Source organism: Epinephelus fuscoguttatus, linkage group LG23, assembly GCF_011397635.1.
Source record: "Epinephelus fuscoguttatus linkage group LG23, E.fuscoguttatus.final_Chr_v1".
NCBI classification, from domain to species: Eukaryota; Metazoa; Chordata; class Actinopteri; order Perciformes; family Serranidae; genus Epinephelus; species Epinephelus fuscoguttatus.
The window spans coordinates 4,744,293-4,761,068 of NC_064774.1; the positions used below are offsets into that span (position 1 = coordinate 4,744,293).

The following is a 16,776-nucleotide window of genomic DNA, read 5'->3' on the forward strand; positions in this document are numbered from 1 at the left end:
GATTAGAATTCATCCCGAGGGGAACATGAACCAAACCTCACGATAAATAATCCACCCAGCTGTTGACGAACAGATATTTCAGTCTGGAATCAGGAAGAGTCGTTTGCGAAGTGTACGTACTCATATTGAAGAGAAGATGGCCGCACACTGGACCCTCCCACAACTAACTCTGTTAGCACCACCTGCCATGCAGACATTGCTAATGGTGCTAACAGAGCTAATAATGCAAGGTTGACAATGCTAAAGGGGGCGTGTGGCTCAAAAGGCAGCTGCTTTCTCATTGTGGTGACGTGAGGGGAGACCAGAGGGCGGGCACGATGTTTTAACAAGGACGTTGTTGTGCCGGGATGGTGTTACTCCTAGTCATGGCTAAATGAGTGGCGCCGTTAGCTAGGTTTCACCTGACCCAGGGGTTGCACAGTGCAGTAAACTAATGAGTAGCAAAATTAACCAATAGACTGACGTGTAACTGGTCAAAAATATTCTCGGCGGTCAACTCCTCACATCGTTTGCTTTAACAATTAAAAGAATAAACAAGTGAAATAAATATGAAAATAAATCCATACGTGCATAAAAAACTAAAGTTTATAATTAAAGAAGGCATAAATAAATATCTTAAATTTGATTCTACATTTTTGTTCAACTAATACTAATATTAATAAACTTAATTTGTTTAGCACTTTTATAAACAGTTTCAAAGTGCTTTACAGAATCAGATATTTATTCATTAATTTTTGTGTCTGTATGTTAATGAGGTAGGAGGTCCTAACCTCTGTAGTTTCTCTGTTTGTTTATTTATTCCTTTATGTTTTTTATATATTTCTGTATTTAAAGATGTCATTTTTTGTCCATCAGAAAAAAATTGAAGCACTGATTTTGAGTTCTCAGTGTGTTGGAGGTGATTTGAAATCCTGTTTTTAGTTTCTCAAGGAGCGAGAACTGTATTCTGTCCAGGTGAGGACATTATACTTGTCTTCCAGTCATAATTTGACAGGTGGGACCTTCACATAATCCGCTGCAAATGAATCTATATTTTTAAAGTCATTACTAAAAGTGTGTGTCATATAAAAACTAAAGTGATGGTCAAAGTTGTCACAGTGAAATTTAAGGTGTGCTGATGGATTCACGTCATCAACTCATGCATTGAGTAACATTACAAGTTAACGTTCCACCTTAAAAGTTGCCGGCAGTCGGCCCAGTGAATGAAGTTATTTTTTTCTCTTTCATTTTATAGTTGTAGTTTACTGATGTATGAACAGAGGTTACATAAAACCAGAGTGAGCGTCCTCTACTGACCAATCAGACTGCAGGGTTTCTAGCTCCACCTTTTAGTACCAGATCTGTGTGCTAGGTACCCCAACAGAGGGGGGACCAAACATGGGGACGCTAAGGAACGCTTCTGTTGGTACCATCCACAACTTTCACTGTGGAGACAAACTATGAACTGAACTGCTCGGTGGAAACGAGGCTTAACTGGTATCTCAACAGATGAATCGATGATGGCTGCAGCCCTCGTCTAATATAGAATAAAACCATAAGTAACAAGATGTGTTCATGTAATAACTGTTCCTCTTCTCTTTATCAACAGGATGTGATGTCACCTGTCCCTCAGACAATGTGAGTGGGACCAAAATCAGCCACAGTAAGTACTTTTCTTCTAATGAACAAAAAATGAAAAAGAGGCAGGTACTTTATTTAAAATATCACAAATTAACAACTTTATCAATACAAATGATATGTGTCAATACACAAGAGATATATTTACAAAACCTGATAAAAACTGACCATATATATGAGATTTATGACAATATGACTCATCTAGTCTTTTCATAAGATATTTACACACAAGTAAAAAAGTCTTAAAAAGTTAATTAAGAGCAGATATACAGAATATTACAATAACAATGATTCCAGATCTCAAATTAAGTTTGAAGCTGATTTTAGTGACTAGTTTTATTAGTCTCCATGTTTTCAGAGCAGTCGGCTCCCTGAGCGTTGATTCTTCTCACTACAAACAAAAGGACCAAACAAACCAAACCAACCTCGTGTTCAGGTTAAAAAGTAAAAATCTTCTGAGAATATTTAACACAGAAACAAACTTCAGTTTGCAGTGAATGTTTGACCGAGTGTTCAGTTTGAACCCACTTTGATCTGCAGAGGAAATAATGACACACACACACACACACACACACACACACTGCTGGTGTTCATTTAGTCAGTCTGTCGGGGCTTCAGTTAAAGCTCCCGCTACTTCAACACAAACTACAACAAAAACAAAAATTCAAAAGTGTCTTTCTTTATCTCCAAAACAGACAGTTCAACAAATAAGGCAGGAAATTCATGACAAACAGTTTATTATTTTAAAGATGGTTTCTATTAAGCAGGAAAAAACAGCACCACAGTCCTTTAAATTATTTTTATGTTAAATTCAGTTTGAAGTTCAGTGTTAAACGAAAAACCGTCCACTGTGCAACGACTGCTCAGTGTCCTCATACCGCCGTGATGTCATCGACACGCCCCCTGTCTCAGAGTGACATCATCAACAGCAATTTGTCCTCGCCGTCCTTTCCTCCGCTCGGCCTTCAACAACACCTGCACACACACACACACACGCGCACACACACACACACACAAACACACCTATCATCAACAACAACACAGATAATCACACAAACCCAAAATAATTCGAGTATGTGTGTGTGTGTGTGTGTGTGTGTGTGTCTCACCTTGTCCAGATAGTGTGTCGTCAAGGTCACCTGTGTGTGTCTCCAGCCGTGTCCACCTGTCCTGCTCCAGAGGGCAGAGCCGTACCTGCAACAGCCAGGTGGTCACACAGGTGGTTCACACAAAAGTCATTTCAGTCATATTAGATAAAATAATTAACTGTAAATGGAATAATGTGAGGATATAACTGGCTATGGTACCTTTGGTCTTGTCCCTTTTTCCTGATGAACAGTTGCAAGACGCCCACATGATGTCCTGTCAGCCAATGAGAGAAGGAGAAACATAGGTCGCCATGGCTCCAGGGCGGGACTATTTGGATGGCTAATCTAGCACCGCGGATGCTCCTTTGTCCCGCTTTCAACTCTGGAACGGACAAGTACTGCCCACCTGAAAGGCAAAATAATTTTATATTGTTGAATTTAAAAAAAAAGAAAGTATGTCAGTATAACTGTTAAAAATTCATAGTAAAGTATTTCAAAAAATGAAATAGTATAGTTTGTCAAAAAAATGTTAAGAGTCCTAGTGTAGTATGTCGAAAAAAATGACAAAAACATTGTAGCGTCGTATGTCCTAAAAAGTATTAAAAACATAATTGCATTGTATTTCGAAAAAGTGTTTAAAATGCCATCGTATAGTATGTCAAAGAAAATCATCATATCATGTCGAAAAAGTGTTAAAAATTGCCATTGTATACTATGTATAAAAAAACAAACGCTAAAAAGTCATAGTATAGTATGTCGAAAAAAAACTGCCAAAAAAGTCTTAGTACAGCATGTCGAAAAAGTCATTGTATAGTATGTCGAAAAAAATCAGACAAAAACTTAATAGCATAGTATGTAAAAAAAAAAAAAAAAAAACAGACAAAAAAGTCATAGTATAGTATGTCAAAAAAGCCGTCATGAATGTCAAGGTATGATAAGTCAAAAAAACTGCTAAAAACATAATACAATAGTGTGCCAAAAAAGTAATAGTACACTACGTTGTTACAAAGTGTTACAAACGTCATCGTATACTATGTTGAAGAAAGAAACATCATAGTATAGAATGTCGAATAAACTGCTAAAAACATCATAGTATAGTATTTAAAAAGAACTGACAAAAATGTCATGGTTGCGTGTGTGGAAAAAGTGTTAAAAGTATTTTAGTATAGAATGTTGAAAAAACTGCTCATAACATCACAGTATAGTATGTCGAAAAACTCATCGTATAGTATTTCGAAAAACATCATAGGATAGTATGTTGAAAAAAAATGCTCCAAAAGTCATAGTATAGCATGTCAAAAAGTGCTAAAAATGTAATATTATAGTATGTCGGAAAAAATGTACCGAAAGTCATAGTATAGCATATCAAAAAAAGTGCTAAAAATGTAATTATAGTATGTCGAAAAAAATGTACCGAAAGTCATAGTATAGCATGTCAAAAAAAGTGCTAAAAATGTAATATTATAGTATGTCGAAAAAAATGCTAAAAATGTCATAGTATAGCATGTCAAAAAAAGTGCTAAAAATGTAATATTATAGTATGTCGAAAAAAAAGTACCGAAAGTCATAGTATAACATGTCAAAAAAAAGTGCTAAAAATGTAATATTACAGTATGTCGAAAAAAATGCTAAAAATGTCATAGTATAGCATGTCGAAAAAAATGCTCCAAAAGTCATAGTATAGTATGTTGAAAAAAGTGCTCCAAAAGTCATAGTATAGTATGTCGAAAAAAGTGCTAAAAAAGTCATAGTGTAGTATGTCGAAAAAAGTGCTAAAAAAGTCATAGTATAGCATGTCGGAAAAAATGCTCCAAAAGTCATAGTATAGTATGTTGAAAAAAGTGCTCCAAAAGTCATAGTATAGTATATCGAAAAAAGTGCTTAAAACGTCAGAGTATAGCATATTGAATAAAGTGTTAAAACATGTCATAGTATAGCATTTAATTTTTTTTTTTTTACCACACAAAAATGTTGTCATATTTTTCTGTCAGTGTCTTTTCCAGTAATGTGGATGTGTTAAAGTTGTTTTGTTTGGCTTCCAATAGGTGTGTGCCAGGATCTGGAGACCATTGGTCAGCAGCTCTTACAGGTGATTGGAGCATATTGATGATGGCCCCCTACATTAAGAGTCAAGATAGGGTCGGCTCCACGATAGAGGAATGGCACATCTTCCAACTGGCCATACAAGCACCCACAAACAGATGAAACATAGCATTTACCATCCTGATGATTGCATTTTGTTGGAGGTTGTAGGGTTGTTTCTCCTGTGTATTTACCTTAGGGAGGCTGGTGACTGTATTGTGGTTTATTTTCTTCAGGTTAGATTGGTTGCTCCTAGATCTTAGGTTTGTTTTTGATTGTTTTGTTGGCCTCGACACAAACTGAAGTCTTTCATTTAAGATTATAAATAAAGTTTGTGTTTGTGATCTGTCTCTTTATTTTGAAGCACTGAACATTTGAAATACTATACCATGACTTTTTATGACAAATAATGCATTGACTTTTTCATGATTTTTTTCGATATACTATACTATGACTTTTATTCGACATGCTATACTATGACTTTTTTCGACATGCTATACTATGGCTTTTTCGACATGCTATACTATGACTTTTATTCGACATGCTATACTATGACTTTTTTTCGACATGCTATAATATGACTTTTTTTCGACATGCTATAATATGACTTTTTTCAACATGCTATACTATGACTTTTTTCGACATGCTATACTATGACTTTTTTCAACATACTATACTATGACTTTTTTTCAACATACTATACTATGACTTTTTTTCGACATGCTATACTATGACTTTTTTCGACATGCTATACTATGACTTTTTTCGACATGCTATACTATGACTTTTTTCAACATACTATACTATGACTTTTTTTCGACATACTATACTATGACTTTTTTTCGACATGCTATACTATGACTTTTTTCGACATGCTATACTATGACTTTTATTCGACATGCTATACTATGACTTTTTTTCGACATGCTATAATATGACTTTTTTCGACATGCTATACTATGACTTTTTTTCGACATGCTATAATATGACTTTTTTTCGACATGCTATAATATGACTTTTTTTGACATGCTATACTATGACTTTTTTTCGACATGCTATACTATGACTTTTTTCAACATACTATGACTTTTTTTTCGACATACTATACTATGACTTTTTTCAACATACTATACTATGACTTTTTTCGACATGCTATACTATGACTTTTTTTCAACATACTATACTATGACTTTTTTTCGACATACTATACTATGACTTTTTTTGACATGCTATAATATGACTTTTTTTTCGAAATGCTATACTATGACTTTTTTTCAACATGCTATACTATGACTTTTTTTGACATACTATACTATGACTTTTTTCAACATACTATACTATGACTTTTTTTCGACATACTATACTATGACTTTTTTTGACATACTATACTATGACTTTTTTCAACATACTATACTATGACTTTTTTTCGACATACTATAATATGACTTTTTTTCAACATACTATACTATGACTTTTTTCAACATACTATACTATGACTTTTTTTCGACATACTATAATATGACTTTTTTTCAACATACTATACTATGACTTTTTTTCGACATACTATAATATGACTTTTTTTCAACATACTATACTATGACTTTTTTTCGACATACTATAATATGACTTTTTTTCGACATGCTATACTATGACTTTTTTTCGACATACTACACAATGACTTTTTGGCACCTTTTTGAATATACTATGCTATGATGTTTTTCGACATACTATGTTTTTTTGGCGCTTTTTTCAACATACTATACTATGACTTTTTCCCGACATACTATACCATGACTTATTTCGACATACTGTACTATGACGTTTTAAGCACTTTTTTTCGACATACTTTACTATGACGTTTTAAGAACTTTTTTCAACATACTATACTATGCCATATTTAGCACTTTTTTCAACATACTGTACTATGACGTTTTAACTTTTTTTTAAACTTTTTTCAACATACTATACTATGACTTTTTTTGACATACTATACCATGACTTATTTCGACATATTATAATATGACGTTTTAGGCACTTTTTTCGACATACTATACTATGACTTTTTTTTTTTAGCATTTTTTACGACATACTATACTATGACTTTTTTTCGACATGCTATACTATGACTTTTTTTAGCATTTATTTCGACATACTATACTATGACGTTTTAGGCACTTTTTTCAATATATTATAGTATGGGTGAATGCAAAATCTCAGCACACCTGAAGGCACAGGTGCGTAGGAAGAGGGTGTAACCCAAAATGTGTCCACAAAATCAAAGAAAGGTTCCCGCACACTGTATCGCTCTCAGTCATACATTTCTTGGCGTAACGTTTCGGTTGGTGTGACCTTCATCAGACATGTCTGATGTGCCCTTCATCAGACGACCGAAACGTTACGCCAAGAAATGTATGACTGAGAGCGATACAGTGTGCGGGAGCCTTTCTTTGATTTAATATACTATACTATGACATTTTTCAACATACTATACATTATGACTTTTAAATAATTTTTTTATGACATCCTATCCTATGACTTTCTTTGATGACATTTTTATTTAATTAAATTTGTCTATAAGCTTGTCTGTTACCTGCAGGGTTGTGAGCTGCTTCCCAGTGTAGATCTCCTTCTCTGTCTGACATCCAGTCACACAATCCATGATCAAAGGTGCAGTGGAGCACACCAACCTCTACAAAACACACACACAAAAACATATGTGAGAAGCTCCTATGAGCGAATCAGCTGTGAGAGGAAAAAATTGATTAACAGCTCCTACAGGAGCTTGGAGTGGACAAAACACAGCACACATTCAAGTAACAAATACAAAAAAAAAGGAAAAATAACAAAACTTATTTTCAGGCCACCAACATTCTGCTTTAGCTGTGTAACATGTTAACCACCTTTTGAAGACTATAAAGTGTTTGATGAATTTGATGGAGTTCAAAAAAGGGTCATCAAGTTATTCAGATAATCTAAAACTTTTTATTTGAAGGTCAAACTGAAATAATTCCTCATTGAACAGGAAAACTGTGCACACAACTATAGTAAGTGCAGTAGGTGAATCTGATGTAGGACGTGGGTGTGTAAGTTGTGATGAATGTTTACAACTTACAGTTAAGGCAACATCTTCACTGTTCACCTTAAATTTCTCTTCCAACTAAGTTTGTCCAATCTGTTGGATTGTTTACAACCTATTTCATCAGCTAACTGCTTGTGTTTCTTAAAAACTGAACAAAACTACCAAAGTAAGAGCCAAGTTGTAATAAACCAGAGTTATACTCAATTTCCCTTTGCTGTTTATGTAAGGTTCAAATCAGTTGAAGTTTGGGTCTTTTTGCAGTAACAGAAAGCTTCAGGTAAGGCGGTCAAAGTCAGTTTAAGGTTGGGTACAAACACTTTTAGCCCAGTGAAAGTCATCAAAACAAACACGCACACTTACCAGGATCATCTCTGGCGTCCTCAGCAGTATTTCCCAGCTCGATGTCAAACTCCCACACCTGGTTATGATTGGGATGTCGAGGGACTGCAACACACAAACATACACAATAAAACTAAAATAAAACTGACTAACAAGTTTTGAGCTCTAAACTGAGAAAATAATCAGCTTTTACCTTACAAGTACTGTATTTTAAACGAGGCTAGAGGTTGATTTCAAAATTTTACATGACATATAGCCTGCTAATTGTCCTATTGTTAAGTTTGCAGAAATTGATATTTCATGTATCTTTTGTAAACATAATACAGAAATAGTTTTTGCCTATTTTTGAGTGATTTATGAATATTGTGGACAGATCTGAAAATTCATAAACAGATATTTTCTAATCCTCCCCCCTTTTTAAATTTCATGTAACTGTCTCAATATTCACCTCAATTTGATTTATAAGTGCTGATTTCACCTGATTTTTTTATAAATCACTTTTGTCAATGAAAATAAATACATAAATAAACTGGTATTTTCATTATTGATTAATGTGCTGATTATTTTCTCATATTTTCTCTTATTTGCCTGTTTCGATTATCAAATGTTTGGACTACAAAACATGTAAAAATAGCGACTCTCCCTGAGCATAAAGAAATTCAGTTTACAAACACACAGATGAAAAAAAACAGCAGATATTCACATTTAAGAAGCTGGAAATAGAGAATTTATGACATTTTTTTGGTTAATTGATAATAAAATAATTATTGCAGCTCAAACAATGTGTGAGAAGCAAACGTTCTCTCAGTTTTTAATTTCATGTAAAACCCCACCTGACCTCTGGAAAGTTTGGTCCTCACAAGTGGTTAAAGAGTCAGTGGTCCCCATAAGTGACAAAACAAGAATCTGTATGTGTGTGTGTGTGTGTGTGTGTGTGTGTGTGTGTGTGTGTGCATCCTCACTGTGCACGTCTCCTCTCTGTCTGTGTGTCACGTCCTTATTGATCATGTTGTTCACTGTCGTTACCAGGGATGTGGTGGTGGCAACTGTGGTGGCTGTTGTTGGCTCCACTGCAACAGTAGTTGCAGTTGTAGTTGGCGTGGTAGTAGTAACAGTAGTAGCGGCAGCAGTTGAAGTATCCAGGGTAGAAGTAGTCGTACTAGCAGTTGTGAAAGTAGCAGGTGTTGTACTTGAAATAGTCGTGGGAGTAGTAGTAGTAGTAACAGGTGTAGTAGTAGAAGTAGGTTGTGTACTTGAAGTAGTAGGTATTGTTGGAGTTGTAGTATCCAGTTCAGTTGTAGTAGGCAGAGTGGTAGAAGTAGTTGTACTTGCAGTGGTGGTTGTAGCAGGAAGTGGAGTTGTTGTGGTAGTAGTGGAAGTTGTCGGTGTGGTTGTTGCTATTGTGGTGGTTGTCGTGGTGGTTGGCAGAGCTGTAGTAGTAGTAGTAGTAGTAGTAGTAGTAGTGAGGGGAGGAGGGGTAGCAGCTGTGGAGGTGGTGATGGGAGTTGTAGTTCTCGGTCTCTGTGGCTCCAGAGTCACTTTTGGGACACCTGGAAAAAAACAGAAAACAGAACTTTCTAATTTAACTTCACGGTCAGCGTTCACACACAGCAACTGTATTTAGTGAAACTCAGGATGCAGCGCTGTCGCACAGCAAAAAGTAACTGATGTTGTTGTTTTACAGCCAATATCGTCTGATCATGTCTGAGCATCTTCAACAGTAAAAGTGTAGTAAAAAGTATTTTGTAACTGACATCCCACTGTTAGAGGATGTGAGCAGGCGTTGACCTGATGATGACGAGGAGGAGGAGGAGGAGGAGGAGGAGGTGTTGTTACCTTTACAGCTGCCACCTTTACACCTGCACTTGGGAGAGGAAGGATTCAGAGAACAGAACGGCCGAGTGTCCTTATCTGGTGACACAAAGACAGAGGGACAATATGGATTTTATGGCTGTCAGATTTTTGTCCAGATAGTTTCTTGTGAAAATCAGACCTTAAGAAAAACATTGTGACGGATTAACGCTGCAGATAAAATCAGTGTTTGAGGAAACAGCTGACATGTTTCAACTTCACTGTTTCTTCAGGAGTAAAAGACATTTTTTTTAACATTTTCAAGTATGACAAACATTTTGTTTATCTGTGATGACCATCCAGAATAAACGTCCAGAAATCAAAACACTTTTTTCATGTTTTTAAGTTATTTTCAGTCCCACAGTGACAGCTGTCTGTATATCCACTGGTATACTGCAAACAGGCTGCTCACACATTCAGCTCACTGTGAATGGACACAGCTTAACTACATGGAAACTAATAGCATGACAAATGAGCCAAACACAAATTACAATTGATTATTATTAAGTATTGTATGTATTTCTTATTATTAATAATATCATTTATTTGTTTGGTATCATTATCATTTTTATTTTATTTATTTATTTTAATTTATTATCATTAACTATTTTATTATTTATTCTTCTTGTTATCATGTTCTATTTATCTATTTGGTATTATTGTGAATTTATTTATTCTTATGAATTTGTTATTATAGTCATTATTTATTTATCTGCCATTATCATTTTAAATGTTATTTATTATTACTATTATTTGTTTGTTTTTTATGTTTAATAATTTATTCTTTTTGTTATTATGTTTAGATTTATTTATTTGCCATCATTATTATTAATTCATATTAATTAATGTATTTGTTATCATAGTCTATATATTTTTAGTATTATTTTATATATTTTATTATTTATTTTTCTTGTTATTATATTTATTTTATTTATTTGCCATTATTATTAATCATTTACTTTTATTAATCTATTTCTTATTATAGTCATTACTTATTTGCTATTATTTTATTTCTTATATTTAATTGGTATTATTGTTATCATACTTTGTTTTGTCTTGTTATTATATCTATATAACATATTTTGTATTAATTTTTTATGTTGTTTTTTTTAAATTTTGATTATTTATTTATTTGTATTATTCATTATTTTATTTATAAATATCTTTATTTATTTGGTATTGTTAGTATTTTATTTAATTTATAATTATTAACTATTTACTTATTTATTCTCTTTGATTGTATGTAAACAAATACAGGCTAGCATCATGGGAACTGTAGTTCTAAGCTCAAGGGCATGACTTTAAATCACACAGTTCACATGCAGTACAACACAAACTGTGTGATTTTATGTGCCAACAAGGTCTGACTCAGACCAGAACAGACCCGGTCCAACTTGATCCTTGATCCTAATCATCATCATCGTCATCTCCTGTAAAAGGGTCTACAGTTTAGTGCAGTGTGATTCACACACTGAGTCTCACCGATGCAGGTGTACCGTCCGTTGATGTACGTGAGTTTGAAGCCGAAGTGACATTTACACACGAAGCTCCCAAACGTGTTCACGCACTTCCTGCGATGAGGACACACACCTCCACCTGACACACACTCATTGATGTCTGCAGAGAGACACAGAGACAGACAGAGAGGGTGACAAATGAGCTTCACCTCAATCAGTATTTGATCATCCAGCAGCACAGACAGACAGACACACTGACAGACTGACCAATACAGGTGCGTCTGTCTGGTCCCAGCTGTAACCCTGGAGACGGGCAGGTGCATCGGACTGCCCCCTTGATGACCTCACAGCCGTACTGACAGTTGGCATGGTAACAGGTTCGAGCATCTGTAGGTACACACACACAGACAGAAACTCGGCCTGTTGACGCTTCGACACGAGCTGTAAATGTACTGTTAGCAAGTTAGCAGCTAGCGTTAGGGTTAGCTCCACCCTCTCATCCAAATATGGTCATGTCTTGCTCCAAAAAACCCATGGCGACTAAACAGGAGTCCATAAACCAGAGGATGACGCCACTGTGGCTACGTATATTATTTCCTGCAGTCCATGGTGTGGACACCGAAGCCAGTGTAGGAACGTTACATTAATGGAAAGGCAGATACGTTAGCAAGCTAACGAAGCGTCTGGGAAGCTCCAGGTCGCACTTCAGGACAGGGTCTCATTTAATAAGCAACAGTGATGCCTTGTTTTTCTACTTCATTCGATACCCATTATGTCATTGGAAGCATTCAGTTTTTGAAACACCACCAGTGTGTGTGTGTGTGTGTGTGTGTGTGTGTGTGTGTGTGTGTGTGTGTGGACTCACTCCTGCAGCTGCCGTCCGGCTGCGCCGTGTATCCGTCCATGCAGTAACACTTGTAGCTGCCCAGCGTGTTCATGCAGCGATGCTTACAGGGCCGAGGCTTCACACCACACTCATTCAGGTCTGACACACACACACACACACACACACACACACAGAGGGCAGAGGGCAAGAATCAAACATTAAACTGAGTCACAGTTTGTCTGTTTTCACTCTTCCTGTCAACTTGTAGGATTAACCTTTGACTCTTAGACACCAGGAGTGTTTTAAGTGTGTGTGTGTGTGTGTAGCGTTAAATTACAGAGTTAGTGTGGTTGTGTGGTTGTGTGTGTGTGTTTGAAGCTCCAGTTTAAAGCCAGATGTTGGTTTATAGTCAGGATATGACTCATAATGTAGCCTCTAATCAGCATATTAACACGGTGTGTAGGTGTTTGTGTGTGTGTGTGTGTGCGTGTGTGTGTGTTGGTCTAAGTTTGGAAACGGCAGTGTGTGTGTGTGTGTGTGTGTGTGTGTCTTTTGTATGTTTTGGGGTCTTCAGGTAAAACACGCCTTTGCAGGTCAAACAAGCATGACAGGAATGTGTCTGTCTTTGTCTCAGAGGCATGATGGGAAATCAGATGTCTGTGAAACTGCACACTCACACACACACACACACACACACACACACACAGACACATACACACACACACACACACACACACACACACACGGTTACCTTGGTTACAGGCCTTGCCGGTGTATCCTGGGTGACATTTGCATCTGTCTGGTGCGACACACTCTCCATGTTTACAACCCTGCTGACAGTGAGCTACACAGACACACACACACACACACACACACACACACACACAGGGTGTTAATATATAATTAGGGGGTAAATCTGCACAAGCATGTGTTAGAAAGTTCGGCTTAGTTTGACTCTGATCTCTGCTGATGCACGTATGTGTTACCACGGTTACCAAATGATTTGCATCCACACATCTATACACACACACACACACACACACACACACACACACACATATACACACTGTATATACATGCACACTTGGCTGTGTTTAAAGCAACAGTTAACCCACAAAATGGCCGTGTTGCGTTGAACTGATGAAGCAAACGTCGTCTGATGCCTCGTGAGGAGGCGGCGGAGGTTTTACATGACTTGCGTAGTGAGCACTCGACCGTCTGCTTGTCTGTGTTTCTGGGACATTTCAAGCTCTCTCAAGACTCTGTGCAGCCACTGAGCACCGGGCCGACTGTCTGTGGGCCAGAAGCTGGAGAGATATCAAATCCAGGGGTGCACGATGCCTGATATAAAACATGTAATTTGGCCGATAACCGATATCAATATATATATATATCTAATTTGGGAAGTTACGCAACTTTCTTCCCTGTGTCTCTTTACGTCCTGGGACCTGACTGTAAGCTTCTCCTTCACGTTACAGAGCCAGGTGTGAGCAGGTTGTTTGAGCCGAGGGGAAGAAGGGACTAAACATGTGAAACTTTGCATTCTGGTCTCTTTCAGATTATTATGTTTGTGTGTTTGTGTGTCCTCACGTTGACAGCGTCCCCAGTCCATCTGTCTCCAGCCCCAGCAACACTCCACGCTGTTGCCATAGCGACAGAGACCGCTGGACAACGCGGCCTGGTCCACCCAGCTGAAACACACAGCACACACACACACACACACACACACACACACACACACATATATTTAACAGTTGAGGCGTCTACAGAGGAGCGTCCATGTCAGAGGGACTTGGTCCTGCAGCTGCCTCCGTCACATGAAGTTGATCCAACAACCACAGAAACAACTGCAGGGTGAAATCTGATGTCACCAAACAACCGTTAGCAGAGTGACTGATTCCTGCAGCGAGATGAGCAGCTGAAGATGTCGTCTGTTCCAGTTTAGACCGGCTGCTGTGTGTGTGTGTGTGTGTGTGTGTGTGTGTGTGTGTCTTTACGATGTTAACATCTCCTGTTTCCAGGCGCCTGTCTGAACATGACTGATATCAGCCGCAGAGGAAGGAGAGGAGTGAGCGCCTCTTATTTTCCACTCCCTCCGCATACTTTCTCTCCTGCCCGTCACGCTTTGCACCACTTTGTCCTCCATTGTGTGTCTTCGCCAACCTTTAACTCGCTCTGTGTTCACACACACACACACACACACACACACACACACACACACACACACAGGCTGGATCTGACTGTTTCTTTCCTTTCTGAGTGATTCAATTTTATTTTGACCTCATCTCTCTCTTTTGTCGTCTCTCACAGCTCAGATTAAATGATGCTGGATCACAAGTTTACTGTTGAGCTTTATTATGCGCACACTCTCATCCGCTTTAATCTGGTCTTTACGAAACCTGCATCAGTTTAATGAGTCAGAACTGAAACATCATCAGTTTATAAAGACAATATATATAAAAAAGTTCTAAAAAAATTAAGTACATACAGAAAATTTAATGTTATACATCGTCATATTTTTTGCATTTTTATTCATCTGTTTGCAGCAGACCAGCAAAATGATTAACGATAATGAGTCTGAAATATCAATAAGGTCACGACAAAATCACTACTGGGAATTTATAGTGTGTCGAGAGGATGAAGTCACCGTTCGTTACTCATGAAGGGGTGCAAACAGGGGAAGGCATGTCAAATGATCTTTGAAGCCCTGGGGAGGAGCTTATGTTTTTTATTTTGGCTTAGAGAAGGGGTATATACATTTATATGGTTGTATTTTGTATTTATTTTACTGCAGATTTTGGGACATTTTTAAAGAAAACATGGCTTCCTTTAATTTAGGTGATTTCTAAAGAACACAAAGCTTTCTTTACTTTTGGCAGTCTCTAAAAAACAAATGAATTCCTTTAATTTTTTAATGAATTTCAAAAAATAAAATGACTTTTTTTTTATTTGTAATGATTTTTAAAAAACAAATGACTTTTTAAAAAAAAATCATGATTTTTTAAAAAAAAAAACCAAATGATTTGTTTTAAATTTTTTAATGATTTTTTTTAAAAAACAAATGACTTTTATTTTTTAATGATTTTTTAAAATTACTTTTTAATTTTTCAATGATTCTTAAAAAACAAATAACTTTTGTTAATTTTGGCAATTTTGCCATTTGCCGTTTTCTTAAAATCACCAAAATTACACCATTTATTACAGCCGGCATCAGTAAAAACAGAAATTATCTTTGGATTTTAAGATCTGCTTTCATCAGAAAAAATTAAAAATAGAAAATAAAGAAAACATGGCTTTCTTGAATTCTTCTTAAATTATAGCAAATTTTTAAAAAAACAAATGAGTTTATTAAATTTTGGCAATTTTTACTGTTTGCTGTTTTCTTTAAAATAACCAAAATTACACCATTTATCACGGCTGAGGAGGACTGTAACAACACATATTATCTCTGTTTTTTTAGTTCTGCTTTCATCAGCAAAAACAACAAAAAAACCAACAACAACCAAACTTGAGCTTTAAACAGTGACATATCTTTAAAATCACGTTATTCAACATCTCATTTAAAATTTGACCAAAAATAAACTGTTTGTGCCACAAGAGTGAAAAACTGAGTTTTTTCTCTTCAACTTTTAACTTTCAAACATCAAAGGTGAGTTTTAAAAATCTTGTAACATATTTATGGTGGAGGGAGGGTGGAGTTTGCTCCTGTCACTCAGCGAGGCTCAAAGAGAAATAGTTTGAACTTTGGGGACGGTCAAAATAAAATAAAATAAATAAATAGAGTTCCACCCCAGCCCCTCTGATCAGTAGAGAACAGTCCCTACATTACACTCACACACACACACACACACACACACACACACACACACACACACAGCAGCTATATTGTTATTACAGCATGGTGTAGAACAAAGAGACAAAGTTCTGACCTGTCATAGTCCGGTAAGTCTCTGTGTCCCTGAGTCCACATACAGAACCAGGACAGCAGAACCAGGCTGACCCGGGTCACCATCTCCTTTGATCCGGGATCCAGCTCAGCCCGCTTTGTTAATCAGCTATCTCACTGTGGCCCGGTCCGGTCCGGCTCGACCCGGGACGGAAAACAAGCTAATATCCAGTTTGAAAACACATCCACACCGAGCCGCACGGAGCCGGTACCGCCGGTGTGACGTCAAAATAACGTTAAAGTGGCGAAACAAGAAGAAAAACGGCGGTAGAAGAACGACACGAGATGAGACGCGTTAAAACACGCGCTCATTAAAATATAGAACCCGTTAAGTCTCTTACTGAGCACGTGCGAAACGTTCGAAGGAACGTCGCGCGCGCACCAACGTTCCAAAGTTAGATGGGGAAAGAAAGAAGCGTGTCCTCGTGCACGCGGTGATTGGCAGGTAGCGTTCGCACGGCTGGTGTCGCGTGCCCGGTAGTGCCCGACAA

General features: G+C 36.9%; 1 protein-coding gene across 1 annotated transcript; it reads right to left on the reverse strand.

Annotated features, from left to right (window-relative positions):
* Nucleotides 1-1,650: 1,650 nt before the first annotated feature.
* Nucleotides 1,651-16,737, reverse strand: LOC125883748 (nephronectin-like). Its single transcript, XM_049568272.1, has 13 exons — nucleotides 16,269-16,737; nucleotides 13,930-14,030; nucleotides 13,091-13,183; nucleotides 12,379-12,498; nucleotides 11,781-11,900; nucleotides 11,539-11,673; nucleotides 10,042-10,116; nucleotides 9,168-9,755; nucleotides 8,227-8,310; nucleotides 7,378-7,476; nucleotides 2,925-3,111; nucleotides 2,727-2,811; nucleotides 1,651-2,592 (listed from the first exon to the last, which is right to left on the reverse strand). The coding sequence occupies exons 1-13, from the start codon at nucleotides 16,349-16,351 to the stop codon at nucleotides 2,506-2,508; spliced, it is 1,857 nt and encodes a 618-aa protein (XP_049424229.1). The 5' UTR covers nucleotides 16,352-16,737; the 3' UTR covers nucleotides 1,651-2,505.
* Between the last annotated feature and the right edge of the window lie 39 nt (nucleotides 16,738-16,776).

Bases quoted from the DNA above. Each gene is read 5' to 3' on its own strand.
- LOC125883748 (XM_049568272.1), bottom strand. From the start codon at position 16,351: ATGGTGACCCGGGTCAGCCTGGTTCTGCTGTCCTGGTTCTGTATGTGG. The intron at 13,184-13,929 runs GTGAGGACACAC...GTGTCTGTGTAG, and splicing joins GGACTGGGGACGCTGTCAAC to CTCACTGTCAGCAGGGTTGT. The intron at 12,499-13,090 runs GTAACCGTGTGT...TGTGTGTGTCAG, and splicing joins CGGCAAGGCCTGTAACCAAG to ACCTGAATGAGTGTGGTGTG.